This window comes from Periplaneta americana, chromosome 14 (genome assembly GCF_040183065.1).
Source record: "Periplaneta americana isolate PAMFEO1 chromosome 14, P.americana_PAMFEO1_priV1, whole genome shotgun sequence".
In the NCBI taxonomy this organism is placed as follows: Eukaryota; Metazoa; Arthropoda; class Insecta; order Blattodea; family Blattidae; genus Periplaneta; species Periplaneta americana.
Window position 1 is genome coordinate 84,659,809 of NC_091130.1, and position 22,698 is coordinate 84,682,506.

Genomic DNA, 22,698 nt, shown 5'->3' on the forward strand with positions numbered 1-22,698 from the left:
TTTTTCCCCACTCTTTCATAGAATGGAAACTTATATGTTCATTTTGAGTGTTTTCTAGATTAGATGTTATATCTTCGCTCTGTTGGAAAACCTGAACAGGATCTTGGCTGTTAACTACAGAAGTTTGATTTGTTGTTTCGAAAGGCTTTTGGAAGCTCCGCTGAAGTGTAGCTGAGGTGTCAATAATGTTTTTGTTGGGTAAAACATTGCTTGAGTTATTAAAATTTGATGGATGAGAGGATGCTACAGTATACTTATGTGTCAATATTTTCTTCTCTCTTCTGAATGATTAGATTTACATATTTGTTTGCAAATTAGGCAATGTACAGTTCCTTCATTTATGTAATCTTGTAGGCTACATGTTATCTAGTAATTATATATGAAACAAAATATTCTTATTGATTAACTTTATATCTCCTTTACTGTGTTAATACGAGGAAATTACTTGGATGATAGGTTCAAAGTGATTTTCTTCATTGCTCGAAGCCTAGTGAAGGTTCTGCGCCATCTTCTGGTTTCCTGTTATGGTGGGGTGTGTTCATGATTGTGTCGAAAAGAATATGTGATTGAAAACGTACACAAACACATAAACAAAATACAACCAAAACTACACTACACATTAGAAACAAAAAACTACAAATCAATAAATTTTCTAGACATCACAACAACAAAAACATGTGTTCAAAATATACTTACAGGAAACCCACTACCGGTACCACGGTAACACACATACACAATACTTCCAATCACCTCACACAACACAAACATGCAGCATTCCAATCCATGATACACAGACTCATCAACATTCTTATGAGCCAACAAGACTATAAGGAAGAAATACACACTATCAGATACATAGCACAGGAAAATGGATACAACCCCAACGTAATAGACAACATCATAAGAAAGACTAAACGCAAAGAAGAAAACACAACACAAATACAAGAACAAAACAAATACTGTACATCACACTAACATACGAAAACAAGGCCAATACAAGATTGCATCATCTTTCAAGAAACTAAAATACAATATTGCATACAGAACACAGAACACACTACAAAAACATCTTAACACACAGACAAGACACACAAACAACAGGTGTACATCATGCAATAGTTGCAATGACTTCTACATTGGACAGACTGGAAGATCATTTCAAACACATTACAAGGAACATATCCCAGCCATAACCAAACTACACAACAATTTAACCTATGCGGAACACATCACAAACTCCAATCACAATTACAGCAACATAGACACTGACATGAAAATACTATACATCCAGCCAAAAACCAGAAACTTGACACTCTAGAACAATATGAAATTTACAAACATACAAAAACACACCCCCAGCACATCCTGAACACGCAACTAAATTTCAAAACACTCATCCCTTTTCGACACAATCATGAACATACCCCATCACAACAAGGAAACCAGAAGTTAGCGCGGGACCTTCACTAGGCTTCCTAGAATGAAGAATATCACTTCGAAACTAGTCAGCCAGGTTATTTTCTCATATTAACACAGTAAAGAAGATAAAAAGTTAATCAATAATTAACTTATGTAAGTGTTAAAAGTGTATATAGAACAATGAAAAAAAAAAAAAAAATTCTTATTTCACTATTGTGAGCGACACATTGGAACACTTAAAATTATAAAAGACAAAGAAGTTCAATAAAAGATATGCACTAAAAAATAAGAAAATAATAATATTCTGCTTCCTCAGAAATAAAATTTTCGTAAGTTTCACAAGTCCTTAACAAACATGTATGAAGTCTACAAAATATATAGGCCTAGTAATATATAAAAGTAATTTCTTCTGAAGGTATAAAAAATAACCGTCACTAACATTCACCTATATAAATAAACCTATCGTCTTCATTGTAACCACTTCGAACAATAAATATTTATCCATATTATCAAGAAAAACTAGGCCTATATTAAATTATCATTCCAGTTCAGAACTATACAATTCAGTTCACGACCTCTTGAATAGGATATTATATTAGTATCATTTACAGTATTCCTCTTAATCATCTCATTAAAATTAAATTTAATATAAAATTAATGAAATAATAACCCCAAAAAATAAAGATGTAATCACAAAATCAATGAGATTTAAAAATCCTCCGTCACTTTATCTCAGCTGTTAAAAGGAATATGTACACTTATCGTGTCTTACATCACCTTATATAAATACACGCATTTGTTAAATATTAAATGGAAAATTGGTTTGTGTGAAACTTTACTTGGAATGACAAACTCTAATGATATACAAAATTCATGATTCTGAGTTCTTAATATTATTAGGAGAGATGTTAACATTTTTGTAAAAAGAAATCCTTCGCAACTTTAATTATATTGAACTTTAAATATAATGCACTGCAGAATATTAAAAGCTGTGGGTAATGAGTTCTTTCAAAATTATATACACCTCAATTTAAAATCATTAACATTTTTGTGCTCATAGTAAGCAACATTGTTTGAATTGACATGGAATGCCCCATTTGTTTACATACCTGCTCCAAGACTTCTTTAAATAATATAATATATTTATTTTGTTGCAGTTATTCATTGTTTTGTCCTTATCCTATGTTTTAATGCTTGAAATTGAGTTGCTGGTATGTTTGAATGTAACAGTCTTGTCTATTATTTGTATAACACTAATGATTTTTACTTTGAATCTTATTATGTTCAGTTACTTTATTGGTTGGTGGGTACCGTACTTAATTCTATGTCACTGAGAAGGTCATCCATATTGGAGAAGTTTTATTAAGGCTGCTTGCTGATGAATATAAAGCATTTTCTATGTAATGTAAAATCATTTTTTCACCAGATAAAATTGGGTTGAGACTGCTGCTGTTTCTTTTAGTAGTTAATTCCTTGTTTATTTTAATTTATTTAAATACCGGTAATAGTGACAAATTCTGACGTTGGTGATCCATCCACAGACCATTTTGAATTCTTGAGCAAATTACTTAGTTGAAAAACATCCTCATCTAGAAAGATTAAGGAGGCAGTAACACTAAACAGAACAGTAAAATCAAGTAATTAATTAAATTCACATTATATGTATATTGTACAGTTGTGATACAATTATTCTATCCTAGATACATTTTACAAATAAATTACAATACTCTGTTTGTATGTTTCAACACAGAATAAATAAAAAATAACAAATATACTATGTTAGGCGACATGCACAGTTAGGGATATTGCTACAACACACGTCCATAGCTTGAAGGGAGTACATGTTAATAATATATAGTCTGACTTAGCCACAAATCTAAATTATTAACGCTACTTAGTGCCACATATACAATAATTAGAAAACACCGATCAGCCTTCTGTTGTATTTCTGCGGTATTAGGATAGCTGGAGTGATGTTGTTGTACTGAGCCCTCTTGTGGATTGGAAGCTAGAGATGGAGTCTACAGTTCACGATGGAAGATACATTTTCACCTGCTTCAGCTTAAGATGGAAATGTCCACAGGTGAACTATGAAAATTCACATCTTCGTCTCGTTATTGAAAGGGGAGAAATATTCCTTCGAAGATTTAGTAATTCGATAACAGTACATGAGTATTAAAATATCTTAAATAAATCGAAGGCAAATAAACAATTGTTTAATCATTTCATAGTTTTGTATATCTGTCTGATATGTACTCAAAAATAAGACATGAAGGGAACAGCTGGTTTCTATACACTTAGTATCTTACACATACATATGCAACAACTCACAGAAAAGGATTAAAAATCTTACATCGACTTTTCCTAGTATTAGAAATCACATAGTAAGTACATTGAAACATCACATATATTCTCTTGGTTAATGATGGAGAGGTTTTATTGTTTTACATTAAATATTAAAACCAGGGCTGTCAGTTAATAGATTTAATCAATCATACATATTTTAACTGAGTGGTTTTAAAATTACCTTTAAAGTAAGAATAGTTTGTTATAAAACTGCAAGGAATATTTGATGTCGTGGGACTGAGATTGATAAAAATAAATTCAAGACAAATGTAAGTGACATAATGTCCAACCTCTACAAATTTCTTTCTGTGTCAGTCATTAATACAAAACCGGTTGTGTCCCATATTGTTCCTGATATAATAATGGGGGATGAAGAGAACTAAGTGTTCTATAGGTTTATAAACATGCAAAAATATATTTAAAATTGTAAGATAACATGTTTAATACATTTAATATTGTGACTTTACAACATCCTCAGAAAGAAGCGAGATGTTAAAAAAATTAAAACTGATTAATTAATTAATTAACAGCCTTCATGAAAACCCGGGCTTGCGAGTTTTTCTTGAAAATTACTGACAGCTCTGTATAGCAAAAACAGTGACGTCACTTCTTATTATGGCATCGCAGTAGCAGTTTAGGAACTTGCACGAAGTTTGGGCACAGAACTTGTGTTATCAGAAGAAAGGATGCAATATTAATACTGTACAAGGTGCTCACACATACTTCTTGCATGCGATGATAAAAAAAAGCAACGAATCTAGTATGAATCTCCCGTCTTTGTACTATTCAACTCCTGGATGATGCCTTTTCAATTGAGACGAATCTTCCCACGGATTCTTGTGCTCAAAATGGAAGTTAGTAGGCAATAAAATGAGTTAAAAAATAAATACAAGCAGATATATGTGACAGAAAATATGATGCTGATGCTATGAAAACATATTAAGTATTTACATATGAACAGAAAAGCATTCAGGTGAGTATTATGGGCCATGGACTGCGAAGATGTGGAACCCACGTCATGTTCTCTTGCATGTAAAACAGGCTCTCTCTTTTATGGCTTACAATATATTTTGTTCTGCTTTACACTGAGATCAGATGCTCCTCGCACTGGTTACACAAATCAGAGTTTTTTTCATTATATTGCAATTGTTTATATATTAATTTCTCCTTAATTAAATTTTTTCTTGGCAATAAACAAATTAATGTTCTCTCTCCAAGACAATGTAAAGACTGCTGTAGAATACAATCTGATTTATTGGCTGTGCTCTTATGCTGATTCTTTCGCAGGATTGCTACAGCATTAAATTATTATGTACTTTCATTTTAATTCATACAGTTGAATTAAAAATGAGAGATCAGACAGCCTTAACAATAATTAATTACTAATTAATTAAAGTCAAAGATTGGACAATACCTGAGGAAATCATCTTGTCTTTGATAGATACATGACATTGACATATCAAACTTGAAAAATTCACGACTGCTATAATGCATAGAAAACTTATAGGCAGGAATAATTGCAAGGTTGACTATGTTCTATGTATGTAGTTATCTTCTGAAACCCATTTTTAATTCAATGGCTGTGAATGTTGTTGTCTTATTAGAATACAATCATGGTGACCAGATGTTTGAGAAATCTAAAATTTTACATATAACTGTGTTTCTAATTAAGTGAATATTTTTCTTCTAATAACTCTGCACAACTTATGTCCTCTGCAGTAACTAAACTAAGGACTGTAGCGTTATCATCATTAAAATAATAATGAAAAACCGATTAATATCTACAGTCTTCAAGTAGTATGCACCAAATCAAGTACATATGCCTTTGTACAATGAATAATAATTTCCTTGATTCTCAGAACACGTACAGCTAGGAATGTGCAGTGAGGTTCTATGAAACCAGGAAGATTATGTATTGGGGAGGCCATGTAATTCAGTTTTTGATCAATGCAGTGCAATTCAAATTTGATGTTGCAGTAACAACACTTTTTTATGAGCTGTTTGTAAATCAAGTTTAAGCAGTAACTAATGGAACATATGTTTCTTAGGTCAGTTTTTACGTGAAAATTTTGGTTTTTCAATCTTTGTTTTAAATGTTTAACAGTTTAGAATACCGGTACCTGTTTTCTACTGTTCTAATATGGTTGGTATCCTCAGTACCTAATCTCTTTTGTTCCCCTCCCCTCCTCCCTTCATATTAATTACTATTTGTAGTTGTGGTAACTGCAGGCGTCTAAAAATTCAACTTTGCCCTAACTTACAACATACTCCGATGAAATTTAGGCTTTGTTCCGAAAGTTTTACAAGCTGAGAAGTGTAAGAAAAAAATACCATAGACTATTCAATTAAAGATATGTAAAAGTCATTTGCGATGGTAAAACATCAATTCTAGAGGTAACAGAGTGCTTCAAGACGCAAAAAAATCTTGTTTATTACGATTTTTTAAAACTTCTAGTGATTCTGGGAAAGAAAAACTCAATTATGAATCGAACTACACTGCTCAAAAAAGTCTAAGGGACAATTAGAACTTGTGCCACATTTCTTGTGTATTTTATCTACATTTCTGATTATAACATAAGTAAAAATACTTACTACTTTGCGTTGCCATGACAACATTTTGAACAATTAATTGTTTATTTTATAGCATTTTATAGATATTATTTTGTTGAAGGTCTTTATGGTTGGTTCTTAAATGTGACATTTTTAAGGTATCTTCCTGTTTTCTTACTGGAATCGTATGAAGTCATTTTATTTAATCATGAAACGTCGTCATTTCACAACTTGTGAAATGCTCAGAGCTGTTGGAGTGATAGAAGGTGAGCAAAGCCAGGCTCGTGTTGCTCGAGTGCTGAACACATCACTGAATGTTATGAACCGATTATGGCAATGTTATCAAGTTTTAGGTGAGGTTAAGTAACGTCATCAAGGCCGAGGAAGAAAAACAACAGCACAACAGAATCGAATTCTGATTCTGCGTACTAAGTGTCAGCGGACTATCACTGCCTGGCAAGTTGTATCTGTCCTCCAGTACACTCATGGAGTTGTTGTAAGTGATCAGACTATAAGAAACAGATTTCATGAAGCATCACTCTTCGCTCGACGCCCTCTTAGAGTATCAGCTTTTCGGAGAAAGAAATCAGGCAGCGAGTCTAACATGAGCAAAACATGTCATTTGGGATTATGAAGAATGAACTAATGTTATGTTTTCTTATGAGTCTAGATTATGCTTTCACCCTAATGGAAAACGCATCAGGATTTGGTGTCAACTTGGGTTAGCAGACAGTTTTCGTCATGTTCAGGAAGTCCATAGCTAAGGAGGTGGTGTGGTCAAGGTATGACCAGGAGTAATGATGGACAGAATAACACGGCTCGTTTTTCTGGAAGGGACAATGAATCATAACGTGTACTTAAATTCTGTTCTGCAACCAATTGTGATACCATTTGCTAATGCCCCAGGACAAAGTTTAATTCTTATGCATGACAATGCCCGCGCTCATACTGCTCGAGTGGTTTTTGAATGATTTCAGAAAGCAGAGATTTCTGTACTGCCTTGATCTGCTCAGTCCCCAGATCTTAATCTCATATAACATGCATGGGGACAACTTCAGAGGACTGTAACACCACGTATGGAGAATATAGAGAACACTGGAAACTTCCAGACTGCTCTAATTCAGGCTTGGGATAATCTTCTGGAAGAAGACATTGAACATCTGATTTCAAGCATGCCGAGTCGATGCCAAGCAGTGTAAATGCACGAAAAGGTCATACTCGTTACTAATAACTGGATTCATTTCAATCTGTATGGAATTATTCAATTTTTTCCTATCAAAATGTTTCTAACATTTTATTCAACATGCAGCATTTCAGTTATTGTTCAGTTTTCAACACAAAACATAAAAATAATCATTTGAATTTACTTGATTTGTTTGTTAGTCAAGGTAATTTATTTCTTAGGTAAGGTAATATCCACTTTACTGCCATCAATAATAAACTGAAGCAAATAATGTACTTGTCCCTTCGACTTTTTCGAGTAGTGTATATTAGGAGGAAATTTTTTGTTGCCAATTTGAACGTGAAAAGTTGACTTCAAAGATTATGATTGATTTCAAGTATTTAAATGAACTTAACATTATCACGAGTTGTTGTTTCCTCATGATGAAAATTCTGAAATTTAGTTTACTAATAGAAGACATTATCCTTAAACTACCTCGTGTATAAAGTTGTTGTTGTTGTTAGCTAATGCTAAGGATCTTGGATTTCTTCCATTTTCGTGTGGGTGTCCCAATAGTATTAAAGTAACTAACAATAAATGTTCCAGTTTTAGAGAAACTAAAAAATAAATATTCCTAATTTCTTTCGAAGAATATTTGCTAGAATGCGATAATTTTCACTATCTATGAGTATTCCCTCTTGTCTATTTAAATACCACTTATGACTTATTTCGAAACAAATTACCGGTACCAGCATGCTGTATGTTTAAATCTGTGTTTAACTTCCTTTCTCAATAGGTACATTTAACCATCCTCAGGTACAGCTCCTCTTTGTATGTACCTGAAAACATAGTGTAGAATGTAAATCAGGTGAAAGATGAATTAAGATAAATTGTACATTTTATTGGTAGAATTATGTAATTAATAAAAAACTATAAAAGCCCCCATTGATTAGCAATGAAAATTTATATTAAAAGTGTGTAGCTAGATACGATACCTTCCTCAAAATGTATCTATCCGACAGTGAGGATTGATAATTGAATTCTATTAAAATTATAATAGTTATATTTTGTTGCAATTATGTCATTAAAAAAAACAAAAAGGAACATTTTCTTTATAAATCTTTCTCTAATTTGGCAATTGATATCAATATTGACAGTTTAAGAAGAAAACTGTGGCAGAATGTGTCCAGAATTCTAAATGTATTGACTTATAATATCTCAGTACATCCTGTAGACATCCAAGCTGTTGTTGACCTTGCGGAAAAGTTTCTTCTTTGAGTAAGATTACCGGTATGCTTAGTCTCTTAGTCTCTGAATCACATTGTGTAAAATAGGTAGTTCAGTTAAGGCGCTGGCATATAATCACAAGTAAATTAATTCCATCGCCTTGCTTATTGTTGCAGGTAACTCGGGATCAGAAAAATGTCGTTTAAATTTTCTCGTGACAAAAGAATGCAATCTGTTTTATTTTCAGGAATGGAAATTGACAACGTACCTAACCTCTTCTCATAATATTTTCTTAGCTCTCATAACATAATTATTTTGGAAGGCTACTGTATGTAATATACTAGTATCAATACAATACCGATATGTAGCCTACTTACAGATCAAGGCTCTTTCATTTCCCCCTGAAATAATCCGTGAAACAAACATTTGTGTTTCGGAGTACCGTACCGGTAATGTGTGTGAAGTGTATAAATATATGTTGGCCTAAGTTATGATCTGTGTAAGGCATTGTGACTTAAATGATTGCTTAAAGAGGAAGATAACTAAAATAAAAAACTAATATGTTCGAAGTTACAACTCCTAGTATTTGAAAACTTTACTATCTTCGAAAAATGTATAAATAATTCAATACCGGTAATAATTTATTACTTCCTGCTGCTTAAATTTGGTAGATTCCAGAGGACTTTGGATCGTTGAGGACACACATTTTGAAGGTTGTGTCTATCTTTTTTGTTTTTCCCCAGAAATTTAATCCTACAAGTACCAGGTCACTGTTGGGCACTTGCCTTTTCCACAAGCTACAATAAAAATTTAACAGAAATTCTAACCAACTTCTTCACCATAAGCAAAGGATGATGTGTTACTGTTTGCTATATCGTTTCCATTATGTTACTTGATGAGTTCTGACATTCTTCATAGAGTTCCATTAATAATGGATTAGGATGAGTTCTCAGAGAATTGATGAACTTTTGTCTAATTATTTAGACATAATCACTGAACTGAATGATCCCCAAGTCTCCATAAGGTTGAACGTTTCGAATATGATAGTCTGCACCTGTTATTGTTCTACATAAGAATGTTGTATTCCTTCTAAGCGTTTCAGGTGATGTTATGAGCTGTTGTCCAAATTTCACATGCATAGGTCATGAAGGATCGAATTAGTGATGTACCAGTATACAGCAGTAGTTTCGTCTTCATTGGAATCTGGCTCTTAAATACTGGATAAAGTGATATGTATCACTGAAATGCTTTATCTCTAATAGTGACAATATGTTGTCTAAAAGTTATCCAGGTGAACACCAAGGTATTTTGCACATGTGCTGAATGAAATTGCTTGATTTTGTATATATACAAAATTTCCATTATAAGTGGGAATCTTTTCATGAAGACTTGGTACCATTTGTGATTTCTCTCCGTTTATTTTAAGCCTCCGTTTTATGGACCATTGAGTTAGTAGAATAAATGAACTTTGCATTTGTAATATTGCAGATTCTACAAGTATCCTTGCTTATAGTATAAATGACTGTGTCATCTGTATACATTCCAAAGTGCCACATTGGGTGAATTTTTAAATCTTGTACATATTATATAGAATACAATATTGAAAATAGTACAGCTCCTTGTGGGACTCTTGCTTCGATGATGTGTGGTTCGGAGAAAAAAGTACCTATCGAACTTGAAATGTTCTAGTTTGAAGATACTGTAGTTATATATATTATGAATTTTACATAAACATTAGGTAGGCTATTTGTAGTCTAAAACGTTTATAGATAAGTCTGTTGTGCCATAAGACTGTATCAAATGCTTGTTCTATGTTAAGGAATGTTGGAATAGTAGGCTATGTTCTTTTAATTTATATCCAGTCTGGATGTAAGTAATTAATCTGTGAAGAGTTTCCTTTGTACCATGATGAGATTTAAATCCAAACTGCTCATGCTGAACTCTTTCTGATGTTTGTAACATTGGATTTATCCTTGTAAGAATTAGGCGTCTAGCACTTTTTCCTAAGAAATCTAATAGGCTGATTGGTCTGTAGCTGGATGGTAAAATAGGATTTTTCTCTGGTTTGGCTATGGCAGTAACGTTTCCTATTTTCCATGTCAAGGGAAAGTATGAATGTGTACGTATATTTTAGTTAAGTAGCTATGTTATTGCACGTTTTTATATTTATCTTAGTCTTTGTGTGAAAAGAAGAATTGAAAGATTGAAGTCGTTACCAACTTCTAAATCCTAACGAGTAGAATATTTTTCCTCTTTACTTTCTTTCACACCTGATGACTAAGGTAGATTCAAACTTAGAAACATATTTGCTATTATAAATTATACGGTTTAGTCTTTAAGGCTTCTTTTAATCTTACCTACTACTGTTTCCAAAGACCTTCCTTTTCATTTCTAGCCTAATACATAGGTTTGTAAAATCATTAGGCTACTATTTTAGTCATTTTGTGTTTCAGAATACAATTTCGGTTTGTAATTGACTAGTTTCACTTCAAACATTTTTTTTATCTTCTTTCATCTCTTCTAGTCTAAAAGTGTGTATGTTTTCCTCTGAAAAATCTCATTTCAACTGTTTTCAGTTTGTTTCCGTCTTTTTTTTTCTGAGAGTCCAGGCTTCACTACCATACAATAGTCTGAGAAGTTCTAATATAGTATAATTATAATACGGTATTAATTTAGTTGTAAAAATATTCTACACTAAGTCTTCAGAGTGCCCTTCAGTAATCTTAAGTTTTGTGTGACTTTTTTCACTTTTATGAACATCTTTCATCACTTTAGTAGGTATGATTAAATTAATTAAAATTTTATACTTATTCCTAATATCTAAACGCTAAAAAAAATTATTTCTCTAAAAAAATTACTGAAGGAAAGAGGCAGACGTTGGTCTGACGAGCAATGAAGAGGTTGATGAATTAACCAAGGATAGTTGTACTAAGGATCTTCGAAAATATAAATTTTTAACACAAGAGGAATACAGTTCAACAAAATTAGGAAAAAAAAAAATTGTATATGGATGATACAACCACAGCATGAAAGTAGACTAACATTGAAGAACATTCATACAGACTTTAACTGAAGAATAGCAGACTGCCTTATCTAGGATAAAAACTGTACATATCAAAGAAATTAATTTGGTCCATGGAGAGAAAAGTTTCCCTGTTGCAAAACTAAAACACCAGAAACCAATTCTTAACACATAATGGACTGCACACATCTACTTGAAAAAAAACTTCTTCTAAAGAACCTCTGGGAAATAATTGAAACACTAGAACTGCCACCGCTAATGGAACTGATCTGACATCGAGGAATAACAAACATCATCATTTGCTGTTCATCATAATTTTGTTTGTGTTGAATGTCTCAACGTTGTTTTGGATTATTCCAATAATATCTCCAGTCCAACATTGTTTCACGGCGTTTCGTAATGTGAATATTACTCTCCATAATCAATATTATAATTTAAAGTAATATTGCCTACACGCAGGGTGTGAATTAAGATTTCTGATGATGTGGGGATAAAATCCTAGATAGAGAATACCATACATAAAATTATTATTATTATTATTATTATTATTATTATTATTATTATTATTATTATTGCTGTTGTTGACATTACTATGATGAAATGTAAACATTGGAAGTAAGAATAATAAAGTAATGAATAAACTCACCTCTGTAACTGGATCACACTTTTAAAAATAGTTAATAAGATACGGTATACTGGGTGTTCATTTCAAAGTGTGTCATGACGTCACTGTTGTTGGGTCACCGATTTGAAGCGAGTTTCAGTTTATATGTTAGAGAAGTTGCCTATTATTTAAGGCGTTCTTCAATCTGAACTTGAGAATGTGTACAGTATAACTTGAACGTCGTAGCAACAGATGGCGGTCTGCACGGTCTGTGTGCTACCATAACCTCTTTCGAACTGTGTTTTGCGCCGGCAAGTCGTACACAGGGTATTTGTTATCATCGGTTGCGTATGGTAACATTCCACAACACAAATCAAATGCTCCGTGTCCATGTTGACCGTCGAAGTTAATGTCAACAAATACGTAAGTAATCGTCTTAACCCTCTCCCCATATCTCGACAGTACGTATTTCCAAACAGTTCACATTCCTGCCACTACCAGCGTTACCGTACGTATCAGCACGTACTCTTCAGAATGAACGCCGTACTTGCTAGCCAACTTCTCTGCCTCTTAGATTATACACCTGAGCTGCGGAAGTGTAGGAAGATTGAATTCTCTAGGCTCATCAGCTAGCCACATGACGGCATGCAGCGAGCCAAGACACATTTTGAACTGAACATCCAGTATAATTCCTAAGTTATTGATTGTTGTCAACTTGCCGGTGATGATAATACATCAATATTATTTTCTTTGCTTAACTTTATACTTTGTAAAGTATACTCGTATTAAAACAGTTATATTTTGTGAGGGGGATAGAAGTTATCCTGGCAGGGATGTTAATATGAATTTATGAGAGGGTGATAACTTTTTAACAGAGGAAAAATCCCTCCTCACCCCCGGTAATTAGCACCTTGCCTACATGACGAAGTTTATTAGTATATCAAGTGAATAACTGTAGCTTAAGACAATAATAATTTTCTCTTTAAGATATTAATAAGCTATGCATGACCATTTTTTTGCATTTATGAGTCCATTTCTTATGGCACTAATACAGTTTGCTTAAAACTAATAAAAATATATATATATATATATATATATATATATATATATATATATATATATATATATAGCAATTATAAAAGAAACTTTTGATGTACGTAGTATCTTCACTGCAAATAAGATTTCTAGCATTGATAACAGCAACGAATTTTCCTACAAGTTTTCAAGAATTAAAATTATTGTACTGTAATAGAAGCAATGTCTGCAACATACAATGCATACAATACAGTGTATGCTTCCAAATTCAATTATGAATTATTTATTCTTGAAGTTTCAGCTAATTAATTTCAATTTAGAGATTTCTCTTTCAAAATTCACCATTTTTCTTAATGTGAAGAATGCATTTGAATTTCATTGTAATAGTATTTACATTTCAAAGGGAAAAACAACAATAGTGAGTCACTGGAAATAGATCTCTTGCATGGTTTCCATTTCTGTAAATATGTCAAAAAGCATACTTTTTCGAAGACTGATACCTAGTTGTGGAGTCGTTTACTATACATGGAATGGAAGAATTCTGCTTAAAAAGAAAAATAAATTTTCTTGAGTGTTTATTTTTACGGTAACGGCATCCTGTTATCGAGAATAAAGAATTTATTTCATCTTACAGTAAATTAAATATGAGCCTCCTCTTTGCTGTAGATAAAACATTTTGTTATTTAGCACATTCGACCTGTGAAAATAATGCATAGAAACAAACGTATATAAATGTAAAGTATTGTTACATACAACAATTAAACCAAAAATATAATATTTGAGAGTCTTCTGTTGGTATTATCATGCATTACCGGTATTATACTATAGAGTAACTATTATACGTCCAAACAAGATAATTTTAAAATTTAGTTTTGTAAGTACTTATTTCACAAATTAATTTTGTTTGTACATCAAACGTCTGGCCACCCTGTTGTCTTGCAAAGTGAACACCTCAAGCTGTACTTTCCATTTGGAGCACCATGCACATTCACTTTTATATATAATATATATTTTTATATTTTAAGTTGCCTTAACTCTTAAGCTATATAATACTTTGTCACAACCATTACACAGTAAACTTCTATATTTCAAACTGGACTGCAAGTGAATGTACAGGTTTACTTTATCTTTTTCGTACATGACAGTTTGTAAGCCGCTGTACACATTCATGTTACAAAATCATTCATACACACTCACACACAAAAACTCACTTTTAATTATTACCAAGAACATTTCTGAGACTTGGTTCAATCTAGAAACAGTTTATACTTGGTTCGATGCAGCAAGTTAATTAAAGATTCAATACTTCTCCAGTCCTAAGTACAGCATTTACATCTCTTTATGCACACTTTGCAATGCAGTACCTTTCTTGAAGACATAATTTTAAAAGGAAATATAATAATCATTATATTCTATTTCCTGATGAAGTGACATATAATCAATATTTGAGAATCTTGAGTTCTTGCTTCGTGTACTGCTGGAAGATGTTTTCAGCATATTTATATAGTTCAATGAGTCCCTGGCTAAGTCATTATAAATGTGATATCAGAGTCTATATCTGCATTTCCCTTTTTATTGGTTGAATGTAATAAGGTGCACAAGTGTACTTTAATTCACATAATGGTAGTTATGTTGTATGACATATTTCATCAAAATCTATGTAAATTTTACTGTTCTACAAAATAACACTAAATTTCGAGAAGAAAGAGCGTTTTCAAGTAATGAGCTTATTGGATTGGTTACATAATGAAACTGATAATCACATTTAAATTAATTTTGTGGTTACATTTATTTCACGTGCATTTTGTTTTCACTAAGCAATACGGTCAAATTGTTATTATAAAAATAATGTTCTTACATAGCCTATTAAGAGCAAAACAGTTCTATTTCATAACGAGAGCAGAACAGTTTCATTTTAAAATTGAATTGTATATTTTTAGTGAATTTCTTCAGAATTGTATGCGTGTTATTTCATTTGAGACTGTTTTTGTTCTGTAAATTAATTTTTAAAAATTATGGTTTATCTTTTTATTTTTTCACCTTGTAGCTGGCAATAAGTGTAATTTTGATATAAGCAGTCCTTATTGTATAATATCATGTGTGGACATTTATTCAGTTTATTGTACCAGTACTGTTATTCTTATTTAAAAACTCTGGAATATTTTTCCAGTATTGGTAAGAAGAATATTATGAGAAATCTTGCATGTAGCAACACTGAGATCTTCTTCATGATTTGAGTGTACCAGTATTTTTTTTTTTTTTTACATATAACTAAAAAATGTTTATTATATCAAAATTAATATTTAAAAAAGATTAATGACTAAGAAATACATTCGATTATTTTCAAGAGTTGCAGATCTCTCTCAAAAACATTGACATTGGGGACTAAACCTCTTCAAAATTGTATAGCTTTCCATTCATAAAAGACAGCATTTATGTAAGAAAAATTCTTCCATCAGATTGCAATACAAGAACTCCAATATACTTAATGCTGTAAAAGCCTTGAATGACATATAACATTTAATCAATTTTAGATAAATATTTTATTGTTTTTTTCGAACAAATTTGGCTGGAGTAGGCCCTTGTAATATTATTTGGAAGGGCGGTAATATTTAATGTAACAATTATATGACAAAGATGAATTGACACACTGTGTCTATCCTACAGTCTACAACAAATTGCTTCATGATAAAATGCCAGAATAGACGTTTGTCTTAGTTGAAAATATCCTTATGAGGCCACTTTCTTATGAAAAACAGTTCCTTCTTTGAATTAGACTAGGAGTTCAATTCACAACATATGTATAAGAGACAACTTATTTTCGCTTCTTCCAGTCCATTTGAATGCATGGAGAGTTTTGCAAATGGTGCTAATGCATTACACAAATCTTTTGTGCACGTTTTGACAAAACAGAAATTCACTGATATTATTTTGTAACTTGAAGTAAAATATTACAAATCCTGTTTCAAACGCATAATGCCATTATCATAAAAACTCAGTTACCCCGTCTGAGGAGAGGGACAACAAAATAAATTTGCATATAATACGATTGTAAACCAAAAAAACTAAACAGATTAAATTGAGAAAGTAATATACTGGTACTGTAGGTATTGTGTTTAATGAAATAAATTTTGCATGAGTCAATTCTCGGATAGCATGATTTGCAAACAACACTCAATTGAAAACAGCACTTTTCATTCCAAACACACTGGTATCTAGGGTACTACTTCTGTCTGAAAAGTTGTATTTTCTCACAGCAGCACTGGTAGAGGAATTGAATTAAAATGCAGAAACCACATCTTTAAAATAGTCAGTGGACATAGTTTTATGAATACAGATTTAAACTTCTTATTGAATGAATTATGACATAAATTTCATTAAGAAGATTAAGCAGATGGTAGAGATTGTGTATGGAAATATAATTCGAAGAAAGGAGATATCGGTACCGGTACATAAAAAAATAAATGCAGGTAAATGAACTGTATACGTACTTTCATATACAACCAGAAAATATTAATTAATACAAACATATATATTTGTATTTCTATACAAAGATCAACATGTGTGAGGTAAGGTTCGCAATTGTTTTCGTTTTATAAATGCAATAAAAATAAATATTGTTTAGGTTAAATTTACAAGAACACTATATAAAGAATATAAAATTGTCGTTGGATCCGTCACTGGAATAAAAATGCATGTAAACATTAATAGCATCTTCAAAATAAAACAAAAAAATAAATTTATTTCATGGTACCATAAAAAAATTATCAAATATTAATTTGTATCTGCTTATTTGACCAATTACTCAGAATGTGAATATTTATAATATCGGCACAGATATCTTTTGTGGTATTACCGTAGTTATGGAGATAAATTGCGAGATTTATGACAAATTTCCTTCCTTCGGAGTTTCTTTACATAATTATGCATTAATGACTTTTGTTATCTATTAGTTAAGTTATTGTGTGAGTGTGATCTAGACATAATCTTAATTAAACTCACTGATCTTTTTTCTCAGGTACCGATCAATTCAAATCAGATGAGAATGATTAACCTGAAATCATAAATATAGCTTACTTTTGTGAAATAATATTTATTTTAAACTGAAAGTTTAGGGCATTTGATCTGTTCCATGAAAAGCAACAGTTTCTTCATCTCTTGTTTTTATATCTTTTAAAGATACCGGTACATAGACAACTTTATTTTTTTAATTGTTACGGTATATCATTTGAAATTGAGAAGAATGCTTTGTGACTTGTGATTTTGATGATACTCAAAATTTTAATGTATTTGTAAAAACTAGAATGCGTAATGTGTTAGTTCTTTGTTTACTTTCAATTGCCCTAAAATTACGTAGTATACTGTAACATGCATACATTTTATTTGTTGAAATTAGTTTTCACACTTGTTACTTCGGTAATTTTACGTTCATTTACAAGAGAACATTCAACACTGGAAGGTTGAAAAGAACCTTCACATTTTGCACACTGATACATCTTATTAGTGTAAGATGTTGTGCAAAAAAAAGTTTCGAAAATAATATGAAAGGTATTAAAACAATGTTTCGAATATCGCTGTGAATATAGTAATTGCAGAGCCTTTTGAGTGTGGCAGAGATGAGGGAGAAACAAGGCTGCAACTCAACATCTGTAAATGCAGAGTTAAATAGAGTCCATCGTTACGAACAAAATATGAACTGATTTCTTGGAATTAAACTCATAGTACCTGCATTAAATTGGTAAGGTATTTTTAATGGTCTCACAAATTAAACCTGTAACAGTATATTTTACAATAAGTACACAAATACAATACAAAGCCCACCGACACAGGTTCGTCTTTCTTAGAACCTGTCACTATCACTTCTTTAGTTCTCTTATTCTGTCCTTCCATATCTTCTGGCTGTCTATATACACTACAGACTCACTGAACATAAACAGAAGAAAACCATGCAGTGATGAAAGCACAAATTCTACATAGTATATTTTTAATCTGTAATATGTTTAATGGCTCACTTTTTACGTTCAGAACCAGTAATTTTAAACTATTATCCATAAGAACATATGCTAGGATGGTACGAAGTTCAGGAGAAATTATGTTAGATGCATAGGCGGACAGAGAACCATTTCCTTGGGGAGGCAAAGCAAAACCATAGAATCCCCATATAACGGGGTTACGGGAACATCATGTACCTCTTCCCCCCATTACAGCTTGACTGTGGTACAGTATATCGAAATATTATTTAATAAAGGTATATTCGGCGCCATGTTTCTGACAGTGTTGCATCCATATCCACGATGTTTCGGATCGAGTTGTATAGGACTTGAACTGTAGGTTAGGTCTACTGCAAATTATAATAAGGCATAACTTAAAACAATTTCCCTCTTTTTCTCTCTCATACAGAAACACATCCATTACGTAACAGTGCTAACAGAAACTCTTTTGTATGAAGTTTACCTTCCTGAAGATATCATATGAAATGTAAACTCTAATTATTTTATTTAATCTCGTTTTTTTAAGTTTAGCCTACACATTATACCGGGATCACTTTTCTTTTTCCAGCATTGTTCTGCAGTATGTTATTCATATTTCTCCAAGTGGCAGCCTGAACACTTGCAAACTTCTAACAGATGAGTACAGGCTGATACAAAAGAAATATTCATTCCTCAAATGAGGTGTAGAAATTCTTATACATTCTGAAATTTAAAATAAATATTGTAGTCCAGACACATGATCTGAAGATATTAATTCATCAATTTAAGCACAGGAACTTAATCATAAACAAAAGAAAAAAAGATCTTTTGAATTCAATATTTTCTAACGTTAATAGAAAAAAAAAGAGTTGAGACAAGTTTGGGGGGCGGGGGGGGGCAGTGCCTATGGTTAGATGATAAAATTTGTAGTAATCAATTATGATATGACTCAACAAATACTAAGTGTTATATTTTTCATATTACCGGTATGACTCTTGTGTTCAATGTAAAATAAATTTAACAATTATATAAATAAAATAAACACTTTCTTCAAAGAATCTAAAGTAATTTTCAATACATGTATCTATGTGAAGTTACGTTCAAAACTCAAAATTATTTTAAGTACTGTACAACGTAAATGTTCTATTCATTTACTAACAAGGCAAATTGATGACTTTCCTTTATTTTAGGAATTATGCATCAATGTAATTCTCTCTCTTTGAAACACAAAAAGAAATACTGTAAGTAATAAGTAAGCAGTATTTCCAATAGTAACTTGAGATTTTCTTTAATTGATTAACATAATTTAATTCAAGTTAGTAATTTCTCGAGTGTAAATGGTGAAGGATTTCATCACGCAAACAGTCAGACTAGTATGGTATTCAATTTCTCTCAAATTAAACCTACAGCTCTATAGCTACAGTACACTGTTATGTTCAATATCAGACTCCGTACTTACCCGCCATTGCCTCGCGACACAAGTACTACACAGAGCTTGCCTTCTTCCAAGTGACAACATCAGAGCTAAAAACTACCAAAGTACTACTAATATTTCAAATACTGTTTAACTGTCTTAGAGGTCGATTTCGAAAAATTTTTTTTCGCAGAAAATTTGTTATAAATGTGACCTTTCAATGTACAAAATTTGAAATTCCTATCCAATCTTCCTGTGTTGAACGTTCCCTTATTAGATGCTATTTCTGTTTTTAACCTCATTTGAAGGATTTATAGTATATATCCTACAAGAATTTTTAATTGTAAACTTATCTGAAACAGAGTTGGCAAAGAAGCCACTAAATCTGTAAGTTAACTAGGGTAGTGGTCAAAGATGGTTTAAAATTTAAAAAATTATATTTGAGATATTTTAACGGTACTAGCTTAATTGAATGTTCTATTTTTCCATTTTGAATCTTGCATACACTACTTTTACCCCTGAATATAATTAATTGATTAACTAGTGGACTTGCTAGTGTTAATTATGTAAGATTTGTCCGGCAATTTCAGTACACACACACTATTTGACTCCACTCTTCAACACCTTTCAACAATCAAACACACCCACATAACAGCACAGAGAAGTTCGAGATGGCGCCATGATCTAGTAGGCTCTGAGCTGTAAGCCGGACAAATCTTACATAATTAACACTAGTAAGTCCACTAGTTAATCAATTAATTATAGTTCTATTTTTTTTTAAATTGCAGGATCTTCTTAACTGATATTATGAATCTAGAAGTCAAATAAGACTGAGCTCATTTCAGTTTTAGAAATTGATTTGTTGCTTTTATCTTTTATTCTGTTTCTTGTAGTAGATTTGGCAATAACTTTGTAATAGATTTTTGGATCAGATACAAAAAATGTGTGCCAATTATATGTTACTGTTTAGATGTTATATTAAATTAAATTAGTGTATAACTTATTCCTTCTGAGTGCCACTTTTTAAATAATTTTATCTCCATATATACATAGTTTGTCATTTTGATCACTTGAGATCAAAATTCATTTTGACGAGGATGGTTAAAATCAATTAAAACCACCTTGCGATCAAAATTGCTAAGCTTGGTTTGAAAACATAAGCATTTTTCAAGTTGAAACACAAACCAGGTTTATGATTGCATTGCACATTTTTTTCTCTCCAAGAGTATTTTATACAGTTGCTCTATGCATACCGGCACCCCTTTTTGTCTGATCGAAAGAAGAAACTATATTATAAAGAAATCTTAAGATCAGACTTTGAACAATAAATTACTAATAACATAATTGGGAAGAGACAGAGGGGCGTAGAGTATCATACAGTCTGATGCAACTTAAATAAACCCAGGTTCATCCATAAGCCACTCTCCATCACACGTCTTCTGTGGCAGTTTCCAAAACACGTCCTGGTAACTTTCACCCACCACAACCACTGTTACTCGTCTCTTCGACCTGTCTAGCCTCTTGATAAGGATTTTTAGAAACACTCGCAACTTCTTGTAAAAGTATTTTGTTACGTTGTCAGTTCAATCTCAATTAGCGATAACTTCCTCCATTTTGTAGTTTAAGAAACTTTCAGAATATCGAAAAATGACACTGATTTCGACATGAACATAAGTGTATATAAAAAGTACGTAACTTCTGCATGGATCTCTTCCTTTACTTGCATTTGCGTGACCGATGCTGGAAGCGCCGCATCCGCCTGTGCCATTCATCCTTCCACTCGATGACAATCGAACGTCGACTCACAGTCAGTCCTGGATGGTCCCCTTCTTTCTCCTTTCCCAGGATCAGATATGACCTTCAGGAAGAACAGTCAAACAAGAAAATCCATTAACAAGAATTTAAAAAAAAATATGAGCAAACTGCGATTTCCTATTCAGAACAGAACATCTGAATTAATTGAAAATCATCTACGGCAAGCTTTTAATATTGGAATAAACATTTTCAACATATACTTCAGTATCAAAATCTAAATTATACAGAACTTTGAGAAGTGAACAAAAAAAAGTTATAATAGACACTTCATTGTAACAAGGAATTGATCTAAATACCATTAAGATGAGTAGCAGGAACAATAACAACAGAAATGACCTTCAGAAAGAACAATCAAACAAGAAAAATCCATTAACACCATTTAAACAGAAAGGAGCAAAAGCAATTCTCATGTTCAAAACAGGGGATCATAATGAATTTAAACTCCACACAGAAGACATGGTCATTCATGTTGGAAAAAGAACTTCTTCAAATATCCTCAAGTGTCTAAATCTAAATTATATAGAACTTGGAGAATTAAACCAAAGAAAAGTAGGGCCTAATAGTAGACACTTCATTGAAACTTAATCTCATGGTATTTATCTAAGGACCATTAAAATATGCAACAGAATCAGCATCAGGAGGAACAACAGCTACAACAATAACAGTAACCGACAATATATACCTATAGAAAGAATACTGGTAAATCAAACAGGAAAATTAATTAACACGAATTTAAACAGAAATAAGATAAACAATTTCCAGATTCAGAATTAGGCATCTAAGTTAATTGAAAATCGTCGGAAATAAGTACCGGTACAGTATGAAAGGAGCAACTAATTTAGATATCCTCATGAGAAATTGCGACTTAAAATATAAATTTTATAGTACCTGTAATACATAAATTCATATAGTAAAGAAGAGTTCATAAAATTAGCTCACAAATTAATTGGTAAAACTGGACACTTGGTTCTTAAGGTTGATGAAGGAAAAACTAAATTTATGTACAGCAGACTACAGTATAACACATTTGAAATACGAATTTGTGTATTTCACTGTGTGTTACAACTTAAGGTAATTTGCTAGGAGACGTCATTACATATAGACTACTTTTACAATAACCCTGTAGTAGTTATT

General features: G+C 31.9%; 1 protein-coding gene across 1 annotated transcript in view; it reads right to left on the minus strand.

The window, feature by feature from the left end:
* Positions 1-13,452: 13,452 nt before the first annotated feature.
* LOC138713529 (netrin-3-like) overlaps positions 13,453-22,698 on the minus strand; it is a 595,020-nt gene continuing 585,774 nt past the window's right edge. The window contains exon 6 of the mRNA XM_069845701.1: positions 13,453-21,607. Coding sequence (XP_069701802.1) covers positions 21,466-21,607 — 142 coding nt within the window. The 3' untranslated portion in view covers positions 13,453-21,465. The remainder of the gene's footprint in view (positions 21,608-22,698) is intronic.